The 13,718-nt window shown below is 48.2% G+C and overlaps 1 protein-coding gene across 4 annotated transcripts in view; it reads left to right on the top strand.

The window, feature by feature from the left end:
* l3mbtl3 (L3MBTL histone methyl-lysine binding protein 3) overlaps positions 1-11,762 on the top strand; it is a 230,920-nt gene extending 219,158 nt beyond the window's left edge. For all 4 annotated transcript variants that reach the window (XM_072499212.1, XM_072499215.1, XM_072499214.1 and 1 more), the window contains one exon: positions 10,985-11,762. In XM_072499212.1, the coding sequence (XP_072355313.1) occupies positions 10,985-11,128 (144 nt within the window). In that variant the 3' untranslated portion in view covers positions 11,129-11,762. The remainder of the gene's footprint in view (positions 1-10,984) is intronic.
* Positions 11,763-13,718: the final 1,956 nt, after the last annotated feature.

Raw genomic sequence — 13,718 nt, 5'->3', positions numbered from 1 at the left:
CGCCCTTCCTCCACCCTTGGGAACCTCAGTTGGTCCAGGAACTGCCGCACCCCAACCCCCCCGGGGGTTCTGACTTGTACAACTTACCATAAAAGTCCCTAAAGACCTTGTTTATTTTAGCTGGACTCCGCACCGTGTTCCCCCCTCAATCTCTGACTCCCCCAATTTCCCTAGCCGCCTCCCTTCTCCGCAGCTGATGCGCCAACATCCGACTCGCCTTCTCCCCATACTCATACACTGCTCCCTGTACCCTCCTCCACAGGGCCTCAGCTTTCCCCGTGGTCAGCAAGTCAAACTCCATTTGGAGGCTCCGGCGCTCCCTCAGCAGCCCCTCTTCGGGGGATTCCGCGTATCTCCTATCCACCCTCAGTATCTCCCCCACCAATCTCTCCCTCTCCATCTTCTCCCTGTGAGCCCTGATTGAAATTAGCTCCCCCCGACCACTGCCTTCAGTGCCTCCCAGACCACACTCACCGACACCTCCCCATTATCATTGGCCTCCACATATCTTTGGATGCACCCCCGAACCTGCCCACAAACCTCCTCGTCAGCGAGCTATCCCACATCCATTCGCCACAATGGGCGCTGGCCCCTCTCCTCCCCCACATCCAGGTCCACCCAGTGCGGGGCGTGATCTGAAATCGCAATGGCCGAATACTCCTCCCCCTCCACTCTCGGGATCAGTGCCCTTCTTACCACAAAAAAGTCTATTCACGAGTAGGCCTTGTGCACATGGGAGAAGAAGGAGAACTCCCTCGCCCTTGGCCTGGCAAACCGCCACGGGTCCACTCCCCCCATCTGAACCATAAACCCCCTCAGGACCTTGTCCGCTGCCGGCCTCTTACCCAACCTCGACCTAGACCGATCTAGTGCCGGTGCCAGCACCACGTTGAAGTCCCCTCCCATTATCAGATTACCTGCCTCCAGATCTGGGATCTGACTCAACATCCGCTTCATGAACCCTGCAACGTCCCAGTTTGGGACATATACATTCACCAGCACCACCCAGGCCCCCTGCAGCCTTACACTCACCATCACATATTGACCCCCTTTATCCGCCACTAGCGGATCAAATGTCACCCGCTTACTCACCAGGATTGCAACCCCCCTGTTTTTCGCGTCTAGCCCAGTGTGAAAAACCTGCCCCACCCATCCCTTCCTCAGCCTGGTCTGATCCACGATCTTCAGGTGCGTCTCCTGTAACATGGCTACATCTGCCGTTAGCCCCTTTAAGTGCGCAAACACCTGGACCCTTTTGACCGGCCCATTCAAGCCTCTCACGTTCCATGTGATCAGCCGGATCAGGGGACTACACGCCCCCCCCCCCCCCCCCCCCCGCCGACTAGCCATCTCCTTTTTTAGGCCAACCACGTGCCCGCGCCTCCCACACTCCAGCCCCCCAGGCGGAGGCTCCCCGGCCCGACTCTCCCCCTTATCTTCAACTCCCCCTCAGTCAGCACAGCAGCAACCCAGTTCCCCCAACCACCCCCCCCACCCCCCACGGCCAAGTAACTGCTTAACCCCCCTGCGCTCCCCCCCCCCCCCCCCCCCCATTGCACTCCCGTAAGTCAGCTGACTCCTGCTGACCCCGGCCGCTCCCGCCTCTGTCTCTGATCCCCCTATTGGAATCCCTGTCGAAGTCTCCAGCCCTCCCCCACTAAAATGGGGTGGCCAAAACCCCCCCTCTACCCCCCCTATACACCAATGTGGACACCAAGCCAGAACCGCCCCCCGCCTCGGGCCCCGCCCCCCCCCCCTTCGCGGGAAAAAGCCCGCGCTCCTTGCCTGGACCGACCCCGCCCGCTGTGGCACAGCTCCTTCCATCTGCAGCCTCACCCCAATCCCCGAAGGCCCATGGCCACAGGCCCACACAACCCCCAAGAAAATGTGGGGGTCAACCCCCCCAAACAAGCCCACATAAAGAAAAAGCATCGCCCCCTCCCACTCCCCAGCATCCCCATAACATGCTACAAACCATTAATTTGAGTCCAACTTCTCATTTTTGATAAAGGTCCACGCCACATCCGGCGTAGCAAAATAGTGGTGACGAGCCTGATACGTGACCCACAGCCGCGCCGGCTGTAACAGCCCGAACTTCACCCCCTTTCCGTGGAGAATCGCCTTGGCCCGGTTGAACCCTGCCCACTTCTTGGCCAGCTCTGCACTCCAGTCCTGATAGATGCGGATTTTGGCACTCTCCCACCTGCTGCTCCGCTCCTTCTTCGCCCATCGCAGGACACATTCCCTGTCAGTAAAGCGGTGGAACCTCACCACCACGGCACTCGGCGGCTCATTCACCCTCGGCCTCCTCCCCAGAACCCTGTGCACCCCATCCAGCTCCAGGGGCCTCGGGAAAGCTCCCACGCTCATCAGCGTTCTCAGCATCGTAGCCACATACGCCCCAGCATCCAACGTCTCCACGCCCTCATGGAGACCCAGAATCCGCAGGTTCTTCCACCTCGACCTATTCTCCAGGTCCTCGAACTTCTCCTGCCATTTTTTATGCAGCGCCTCGTGCTCTGCCACTTTGACAGCCAGGCCCAGGATTTCACCCTCATTATCAGAGGCCTTCTGCTGCACCTCTTTTATCGCCGTCCCCTGCATCTTCTGGGTCTCCACATGACTTTTAATCAATGCCTTCATAGGGGCCAACATCTCTCGCCTTCAATTCCGCAAAGCAGCTTCTCAAAATCTCCTGCTGCTCCCGAGACCACTGAGCCCACGCTGCCTGGTCACGGCCGCCGCCATCTTGCTTTTTCGCACCCGGTCTCCTCTCTTCTCTAGTGCTACTTTTTTGACCGCTCCGCTCCTGGTCCACTCCATACAGTGCTGGGGGAATCTCACTGCATCCTTCCCACACCGGGAATCGTCGTCCAAGTGCCGCTGGAGCTCCTTAAAAGAGCCCAAAAGTCCGTTCTCGGCGGGAGCTGCCCAGGCATAGCCGCAACCGGAAGTTCCTATTCTTTGATTAACCTAGGACAAACACAATCGCAGCTTTAGCTTGCCTACACAGCACATAAAAATCAACCCAGTATAGGAAATTCTACACATATTGTCTCACTATAAACTGCCATCACCAACTGGCATCTTCCTGAACAAAAAGAAATACAACTCCCCAAACAGGCAGCTCATTTGCAAACTCAGGCAGTGCTTCAAAGTGTCTGATCCTGGTTTCCTGGCAACAGTCATGATTCATTCATCCTGCTTCAGTTCTTTGACTTACCCCTATTCCAATCAGACTGTCAAGTCACAGGCTGGCTACGTGATAATAAGGGCTAGCCCCTACAGATATTAAACTGGGCAGAGAGAAAAGGCTGACCCACAATGAAAGGCAGAAACCTGATGAACAAACCATGTGTGTGCTCAAATGGCAATTCTCCAGCCTGGACCACACTGGATGAATTCTGCTGTACAACCCTGACAATATCTCCAAATTGATTATATGTTACATAGTCTTGTGTCCAGAGGGGCTGGCTGTTAGCAACACCTGGGTAAAAAAAAAATAAGAGGAGGAAGAACAACAAAAGCAGCTTTGATTGTTGTGCTCCTTGACCTACCCCAGTGCCCGAGGAGATATTTCCTCAGTGGCTATGATTTGGGAGGTGGAAGGCTGCTGACCTGCCAATGAGTGTATTTTTGGTGGCCACGGTGGGTGTCCTTGAACAGTGTCTTGATGTGGACAGTATGATCCAGCTGGCTGTATGGAACTGACATAATGTGTGTGACAAGGGAGAAGCTTTGCTACCCTGAGAAAGAGCAGCAAGTCTTTCATCAGTGGAGCCAGTGCCACTGTCTTGGAGTTCTGATTCCATTACCTCTTGCACGTATACGAGATGATCCGAAAACACTAGCAATTTGACCTTTTCAGGTCCTCTATTTAAACAAGAATGGAAATCCACTGTTAGAAACAGAAGAAGAAGAAAGACTTCCATAGCACCTTTCATGCCTTCAACACATCCCAAAGCACTCTGTAATACTTGGAATGTTATTACTGATATAGATGAGGAATTTGGCAGCAGTTGAACTGAGGCAAGGTGGTGTCAAATTATGGAGGTAGAAACATGTGTGGTGGGATTTTCCCATTTCTGAGATCTTGAGTGTTGACGCTGATGCAGAAATCATGGACTTTCACGACAGCAAAACTGGCGCTGAGCCTAGATAGAGTTCAGCAACTGTGGAGGGGCTAGCACCGGCGCTATGTGGAACACAGTCGATTCCAGTGAAAAACTGTGCGGGATTCGCCAGGTCCGTGATTGACACTCGGGAGGCTGACAAGCTGCAGCTGCAAATACAATCCCCATACACAGTCATCCCAGCCAACAAGATGGCACTGGGTGTGCTAGAGCGTGCCCATACAGCTCATGGGTCGGCTGGGGCCAGAGGGCACCTGGGGGGTGGCCTAGGGGTACACCTAGATGACCCATGGTCCTAAGTTCACATTGGGCAGTCAGCGATGTGCGCAGCTGCATGACTGCTTTTCCTGCTGCGGCAATGGTGCTCCGTGTCCATCCACCACAACCCCAGAGCCCCACCTCCTGGCTACTCCCAGCGGCCCAGGCAGAAGCCTCCGGCCAACGACACAACTGTCAGAGATCTATGGTGAGGTTGGTCACTTTCCGTACCCCCTCTCTCTCCCTCAGCAGACAGGACGCTGATTTCACAATTTTTAAAAGCACACATGTACCATGCTGTTGGGAACCCGGCCTATCAGAGGTAGAGTATCGCGGAGGCCCCGGAGAATAACCGGTCCGGCCCGTTAATGATATGCAAATAGTGTCTACTGTACTTGCGTTCCGGACTGCATTGACGCGCTGTTGAGGTAACGAAGAATAGCGATTTGGCGTCAAATCGGTGCCTGCTGCGATTTTAGTATCGGAACCTATTCTCCACCCAATTGCGTTTCACGATTTTGCCCTCAGCCAACAGAGAATCATGCCCAGGGTCTTAGCATTGGAGTAGCTACATGGTTGGAAGCTCATTTCTGATTCAGGCAGACAGTTGCCAAAGCAATACGTGGAGCCAGTGGCTAGGAAGCAGGGTTTGTGGTGTTGACTGAAGACTTTGGTCTACCCAGTAATTAGTTGGAGAAAGTTTCTGCTCAACCAGGACACAACCAGACAATTGATAGGTATTGGAGGGCTGGAGAGAGGTCGTGAAGGCACAAAAATTTATAATGCAAATAAGAATCAGGAATTTCATGGTGGGTAAGCGATTTACTTGTATTTTGCAAAGTCACAAATAAATACTATATTTGTGAGGTCCCATGTCTTTCATTTTCAACAACTTTTAAATATTTTAACCATGTGGAAGTTCTGTGATATTTTAATTTGGTGCAGTGGTGGCAAATCACTGACTTATGTAGGCTATAATAGCTATTGCAAATACCACAAATGTCTCAGTCTACCTGTGAACTATGACATGGAAGATAATGAAAGATAAAAATGTAAAGTGCAAATGATCATGGTGTGTAATTTGCATATAAATATCATAATTATCAACAAGATGAGGTAGTTAATAATTAACATTGCCCTTGTCTGTTCTAAGTGATGGATTCCAGATAATATGTGCTATTGTCTTGTCAAATATTTTGACAGTGAACTTCTCATCTATGTAATTAGTTTCATTTTACAGTATGCATAGTCTATCTCACTGGGGAATGCTTACTGTTTGCTAATTGCACAAATTTACCAGTCCATCATCCTTAACCACTGCGTGCCCAGATATGTCATATGTTTTGTGCGAAAGTAATGAAGTGCTGAATGTAACAAGTCGGATGCTAATAAATTTGATTCTGAAATTCAAGGCAGAGGTTTAGAGGTGGTGATAGTATTAGATTAGATTATAAATCATAAGTGCAAGGTTCAAGTGATTAATAAATGTCAACAGAAAACTGAGATTTTGTTTCTTAATTTAACTGCCAACTCTTTGGAATTTAGGTGCTATAATATGAAGAAAAGGTTTTCAATAAATAGTTTTGGGATTTTTAAAAATCCTATTATAAAATAGAATGTCTAAGCTGTAAAGGTAATAAAAGATAATATCCAGAATGTACTTCAATGTCCACCACCAAGAGTGGCTCCGGTAGCATCACTACAGACCAAGCTGCCAAAGTCCTAAAGGAGATGGCTGCTTGACTGGGTTTTGGACTGAGGGGAGGGGAGTTAGATGGAAAGCAAGAGGTGCATGGTCATATCGTCATCTGCTGCATTTCATACTAGATTGTGGAATCACAGTGTGCAACCACAACTTCTGAAACAATAATATGAACATGCATAAGGGGAAATCTTTGGAAATTAATCCTTCTGCATTGCAATGGTTGTTCAATTTGAATTTGAGGGTGAATGCATATTTTCCTGTAGCAATCCTCCACTTTACTGAAAAGTCTTTCTCTTTTTATAAAAAATAATTTTTATTGCAGTTTTCACAAAATATCAACAACAAAATGAAAAAGGAACCCAATAGAATTAAATACAGAACAAAATAAAATGGGCCCCGTGGCCCCCTCCCCCCATTCATAAATAATAAATTGACCCCAAATTAACACATAGCAAATATATACAGCCCCTCAGATCCCCCAGTGTAGACAAACAGAAATAAAATAGAACCCCCCCCCCCCCCGGGTTGCTGCTGACCACTGTCTACCGTTCTGCCAGGAAGTCCAAGAACGGTTACCACCGCTTGAAAAACCCTTGCACCGATCCCCTTAAGACAAATTTCACCCTCTCCAATTTAATACACCTCGCAATATCGTTGATCCAGGATTCCACGCTTGGGGGCCTCGCATCCTTCCACTGAAAGGCTACCAGGGACGCAACGCCAGAATACAGGCCTCTTTCGCCTCCTGCACCCCCTGAAAAGTCTTTCTCAAAGAGTAAACGTGGTAACATTAAAGTTTCTTTGTTGCCGAGACTCTTCAGTTCCTTGCCCTGAATTCTAAAACGCTGTAGGAACACTGACTATTGAAAGGTGAATAAATCGTGGCAATTCCCTGCATATTGGGCAGTGATGTGCAGAAAGCTAAGTTTATATTTCCCCCTAATTGGACATTAAAGGAGTGACATCATTTTTGGTTGACTTAGCGGTATGTGTTGACTGGGATGTGTAAAACCACATGAGCATATTCTATTGCTCCAAGCACTCATGAGCTGATTAAAACTTAATTGCCCGTGCATTCATTTCTCTCGCTCGCACATCAGGGGCGAAATTCTCCGGTATCGGCGCGATGTCCGCCGACCGGCGCCAAAAACGGCGCAAATCAGTCCGGCATCGCGCCGCCCCAAAGGTGCGGAATCCTCCGCCCCTTGACCAGCCGAGTCCTAACCTTGAGGGGCTAGGCCCGCGCCGGACTGATTTCCGCCCCGCCAGCTGGCGGAAGTGCCCCGCCAGCTGGCGCGGAAATTACATTGCCGGGCGGCGCGGGAGCGTTAGTGGCTGCTCACGGCATCCCCGCGCATGCACTGTGGAGGGAGCTCCAGGAGCGGGATTCTCCGACCCCCCGCCGGGTTGGAGAATCGCCGGGTGGTGGCGTGAATCCCGCCCCACTGCTCCGACGCCGGCTGCCGACTTTTCCGGCGCCGGTTTTCTGTCGGGGGCGGGGATCACGCCGGTCGAGGGCCGTTGGCAGCCCCCCCCCCCCAAACCCGGCAATTCTCCGGGCCCCGAGGGGCCGCCCGTTTTCGGCCAGTCCCGCCGGCGGGACCTGGCTTGTCGGCCATCTAGCGGGGTCCTCGGAGGGATTCGGCCCTGGGGGGGCCCCCCTACGGTGGCCTGGCCCGCGATCGGGGCCCACCAATCTGCGGGTGGGCCTGTGCCACGGGGGCACTCTTTCCCTCCGCGCCAGCCTCTGTAAGGCTCCGCCATGGCCGGCGCGGAGAAGAAATCCCCTGCACATGCGCAGGAAACACGCGGTTCTGCGCATGCGGCAGAACACGCCGGCAGTCCTGCGCGTGCGCCAACCCGCGCCGGCGGAGGCCCTTCTGCGCCGGTTTAGCCCCCGGAAGTGCGGTGGATTCCGCAACTTCTGGGCGGCCCGACGCCGGAGTGGTTCTTGCCGCTCTTGGCCCCGGTACCGGCCACCCCGCCAATTGCGGGAGGATCCCGCCCCAGGTGTCAAATCTAAGCTGACCTAGTGAGCAGGCCATTTAGAATTTGCCTTATACAAGGATGGACACCAATTTGACCGATTGGCAGCAGTGACCTGTTGCTCGCAGACCAGATAACCAAGCACAATATTAACTTTCAAAGCCAAATTAAGCACTGTCTTAGTACTTCAAGTTCTCAATTCTCCCCAAAGAATGGAACAAAATTCATCAAGCACTTTAAGGTTAAACCATAAGCTTCAAATGCTTAAATCTTAATATTTGAAAAAAAAAAGACTTGGCCTGTATGTGCTGCTGTAACTGCAGGAGGCTCTGTATGATTTGTGGTGCTGCCATGGGAGCCTGGTTTTCCAAATTGTCTGTTGTGTTGTTTCCTCCTTTTCCCATAAATAGGGGAACCCACGCTGGGAAAGCTACACTGCAACTTTGGGTAGGTGGCACAGTGGTTAGTACTGTTCCTCATAGCACCAGAGACTCGGGTTCACTTCCAGCCTCGGGTGACTGTCTGTGTGGAGTTTGCACTTTCTCCTCGTGTCTGCGTGGGTTTCCTCCGGCTGCTCCGGTTTCCTTCCACAGTCCAAAGATGTGCGGGTTAGGTGGATTGGCCATGCTAAATTGTCCCTTAGTGTTCAAAAAAGCTAGGTGGGGTTACGGGGATAGGTGGGAGGCCTTTCAAAGGGTGGGTACAGAACCGATGGGCCAATTGGCCTCCTTCTGCACTGTAGGAATTCTATTATTCTAGGAGTTCTATCAGTTCTAATTTCTTTGAGGGAAATTCCCAAAACAAAGAGCAGTCTTGAGGGAGACACCCAAAAACAGTTTGGAGAGGTAAAAATAAAGGGCAAAATGTCTACCCAAAGTAAAGGCAAAACTCCCTGAAATAACGCTGAAACACAAACAATTAACCTTTAAAAAAAATCCAACTAATATTGTCCACTCATCAGCAGGGTGACTTCACAGGGCTTTAGCTTTTATTGAAACACAGAATAAGAATATTTAGGAGACAACATTTAGGGTCTTCAGAGTGTGGTGTGCTGTGCTGTGGTTGCCAAAGGACATACAAGATTATACTATCTCAAAGTTAAAATCCTTTTGAGTAATTCCCATAGTCATGAAACTCTTCTATGCGGCTGTGGTTGAGGTTGCTATCCTTCCTGTCTCTTGCTACTGTTGTCTTAAGGAAGTAGACTGAGGAATCATTGGAACTAGGCAGGAAGGGTATTTGATGAACAGATCTTTCTTGATAAAGTAGAGTGTTATGAATAGTGAGAATCACCCCTTGTCTCAGTATTACTGTTGGATGCATTCAGGAAAAAGGCTGCAGTCCTTTGATACAGGACAAATCGTTCCTTGAAATTGTTTGTGCCCTTCTCCATAAGAACGTTTAACAGGAGTTTAATGGATGGAAGAGGATATGCACTCTTGATGGGACTCATTGACTGTTTTAATGTACTGGAATAGTTCTTAACATATATTTAATCAAAGTTAGTTTTTGTGATGGGGTCATTTTCTTCATTTATTATTGTACTTCTGCATGTAATTGTCATTAAGTGAACGAGCAACGTACCTGAATTGAATTTCCCTACAGACAAATTGAAATGGAATTGAATTCTAAAAGTAAAAGAAAATTAAAAGGTTGTAAATATGTAACCCAGTGGTCTTTATAAACTGCAGGGAGGATTTTGTATGCTAATGGAAGATGAATAATATCACATCATTTTTCATCCTTCGATGCAAGATGGACTGCTGATTCTCTATTAACTGATTTTCATGACCTACATGTTGTCTTCTGGAGGATATTTTTAATAGAACCAAACTGGAGCACTTGTTTACATTTTAATTGTATATGAACATAAATTTCATTGATGGATCTATGTAGCTACAAGTAAGGAATCGTTTACTCAACTTAAAGCAATACATTTCCTTAACTACTTTCCTAACAAAATGCTGTGGGAATTTTAATTTTCACATGGAACCTTAGAATAATCACATTAGTTCAGTCGAGTTGGGACCTGGGTGCCATTGAGTTCCTATATTCGCTGAGGTTTATTGTTAATTAGATAACAAGAAAAATTGTTACTTGGTTTCCAAAATGCAATTTGTTGAGATATATTTTACCTTCAGTTATAAAGGACTGTAAAGTTGAGGCTCAGCTGGGACATCCAATATTTCAGGCTGGAGGTCTGAGTGGCTACAGTGTAACAGATTGTTGGTCTGTGGCAGCATTTTATTTTGAAGTGCTGAGTTTCTATTCTCAGATGCACCACTGGGGAGAAGGGCAAAGTGGAGGCTTGGTGGTTCTCAAAGGGAGGGAGGAAAAGCTAGAGAATTCTTTTATTTTCACAGCGGTAGCTGTGCTTTGGCAGCGTAGGGAAATCGACAAGCAGGCTTGTGTGCGTGCATGGTGCAAGGGATCCAAGGAGAGAAGGAAAAATATATAAAAACACAAGGAATACATTTTAAAATACAATAATTTTCTTTGTTCTCCATTTTTGTAAAGAATTATTAGCTTTCTATCCTGCTAAGTAAACTACATGCACGAGCTGGAATCTAATAAATAGGCATGATAATGTAGTGTCAGGCAATACAGTTTAAAGTGTACGCCTGACATGGTAGGAGCAAAATGACAATGATATAATTTGCAGGTTCTCCATTTATGCGTGTGCAGACTGCAGGCTATAATTTGTTTTAAAGCAAATTGACTCCGTAGAATGAAGAAACTACATTATACAATGGTACATTCAATTTATGATTCTCGGATGTCCAAATGTTCAGAGAATTATCACTTTGAAGGATAATAGGTCAAAGCCTGAATAACCACTGCCAATGCTACATACTAAGGAGGTTTTAGATTAATTCTTCTTACAAATTTTATTTTCCTTTAGCAAATTGACGGAGAAGCATTTCTACTACTGACACAGACAGATATTGTGAAAATAATGAACATTAAACTAGGACCAGCACTGAAAATCTACAATTCCATCCTCATGTTTAAAACGGCAGAGGAAAATGGACAGAATGAGCTTTGAAAAGACTGAAAGTAAAACATTGCAGCTGTGGCCTGTTTCTCGATGCAAACTCATCTTTCATTCAAAGCACAAAGAACTCTATACTAAATCTGGAATTCTAAAAGAATACTACTGGAATGTTTACTGTTCACTTAGCAGACTCGCTTTGAGTGCATTCACTTTCAGCAGTGGAGTACTAAAATATGAGCTCATTCCTCAATCATTTCCTCAGGACCTAATTATGCAAATATCCGCCCAGTGATCGCTGGTATGGACTCTGTGATTGACCCTTGAATTGTATATTTAAATATGGCTGAAGGGTTTCGTCCAAGACTCGACACTTAATCTAACAGACACTAAAATGAATTGATTGTGTTTGTTCCTCCTTTTGTTTGCAGTGATGTTGTTTGTGTCTAGAATTGTGTAACAGATTACAATATCTGGTAATGTAATAGTTCATTTTTCACAAATAATGAAATGTATATGAGGATATATATTTTCAGAAGTTAGCATTGCTGGACTTATTTTAACTGTTAGTTTGTTTTCATCTAGAAATTTAATATCCAAACGATTCAGGCAGATCTTAAATAGTTAATTAAGACCAACACGATTGCCCATTCTCAGCTTTAATTAAAATGTTCTCTGGTTTATCAAATATTGTGTTATTGCTTGATACAAGGATTATTTGCTGAATGGGTTTGCCAAAATTAAAGGCTGGATGAACTGCAGGTACAGTCTAACCTTCTTCTTACAAACACACAGTACATTCTCTGAGGCTTTGGGTAGGATTTTCCCGCAGTCAGGATCAAATGGAGTCCAAACCGAACCTGCACTTGCTGGCAATAGGATATGGCGAGCTTTTGTTCTTGGATTGGTCGTCAACGAGTTCCTGCCTGATTAAAGATGGCGGGCCGGCTGTTTGCCGGAGGCCCAATTTGAAGTCTTCACAGTGCTGGAGTCTCGAAAGCCACCCTGTGAGTGCGGTGGGCTCTGAAGCAGCCTCAACATGGGATAACTTTAAAATAAGTTTTCAGAGGGGCCAAACAGTACCCCGAATTTTGGAGGAACAACTCACCTGGCTTGACTTTTTGCATTGGAGAGGGATGTTTCTCCTGCCCACCGGCCCCTCTTTGGGGGATAAAACCTTTGGCTCAGTTGGCTCTGTACCCCACCGGCCTGCCACAAGGGCGCGGCCTCCATAAAGCTGATGGTCTCCATGCAGTTAAGGGGTCACTCCACTGCCAGAAAGCTGGTAATATCACCAAAATTAGGGCCGGGATTCTCCAAAATCCCTGGCAAGTGTTGATACCGGTGTAAACACCGGAGTGTTTCACGCCGGCGTCAACAGGCCCCTTGGCCCAGCAATTCTGTGGGTTACGGGCCTACACGGTGCCGGAGTTCTACGTGCTGCTCCGGCGCCGATACGCGGCCCTGCACTGCTGGCGCGGGTCCGCGCATGCGTGTGGTGGCTGTTTCCGCGCCGGCGTATGCAAGTGGTGGCCATTTCCGCGCCAGCGCCATGCAACATGGCGTAGCGACACAGCGGGCCCGCGTGGAAGGAGGTAGGCCCCCTTCCAGATCTTGCATGCTTGCCGATCGCTGGCTCCCGATTGCGGGCCTGGCCATCATGCAGGCCCCCCCGCCGGAGTCTGATCCCCCCGCTCCCCCCACCAGGACGGCCATCGCGGCTGCCGGTCGCCGGAGAATCGCGTCCCGGAGTGGCATGGTGGGAATTTCCGGCGTCACCGGTGATTCTTTGACCCGGCGCGGGCTCGGAGAATCCCAGCCTGGGTGTTTCATCATGCAAATTGGCTGTGTCACCATTCAATGGGCAACTGATCCTCTCTCTGCCCACTGCTGCGAAATTACCAGGTGGCAGGAGTACATTGGGGAGCCTATTCGACATGGCTCCCCATTATTTTATCAGCCCCCTTCTAACCACCCAGCCCCACATCCCGCCTCTACGATTAACAACCTGCCACCTAGGCCCCATGAAAATTCTTCCCTTTGTTCCTTTACACACAATGTCACTTACTGGGAGCAGTGATTGGAGAATTGGATGGTCATATCAGTGTGCCCAAATTACCACGCCAACAATTTTCCTTATTCATTTCAATGGCTGGAACAATCGAACTGAAAATAGGGTATGATGACCTCCACACTTGATTCTCTGACCCAACGTGTTCACATAACAACAAAGGTAGTCCATTATACCCATTAAGGCTACTCTGTGATCTTGTTTGCTACAATATTGTCTATTCTGTTCCAATCTCTTGCTATCTTTTCACAACCCTTAATACCTTTACCTCCCAAGTTAGTTTCTCTGCCTTCTAAACAGTACAGTTTATTTTATATCTGTGGCCACTAGATACTCCATGTTCCATATCCTCACAGCCCTTTCTGCAAACATTTTTACTGGACTTGCTTGCTTTTAAACAGCTTAGTTTTGATTTAAATTTTTAGATGAAATATAACTAATTTAGTACTAATTGAGCTGTTTTAAATGGTCTAGATTTTCCTGAGATTGGCAAAATGGCACAGCAGAATCACAAAATCATTACGGTGCAGAAGGAGGCCATTTGGCCCATCACTTCTGTATGGCTCTCCAAAC

This window comes from Scyliorhinus torazame, chromosome 4, assembly GCF_047496885.1.
Source record: "Scyliorhinus torazame isolate Kashiwa2021f chromosome 4, sScyTor2.1, whole genome shotgun sequence".
In the NCBI taxonomy this organism is placed as follows: Eukaryota; Metazoa; Chordata; class Chondrichthyes; order Carcharhiniformes; family Scyliorhinidae; genus Scyliorhinus; species Scyliorhinus torazame.
This window is presented reverse-complemented; position numbering and strand designations above follow the sequence as displayed.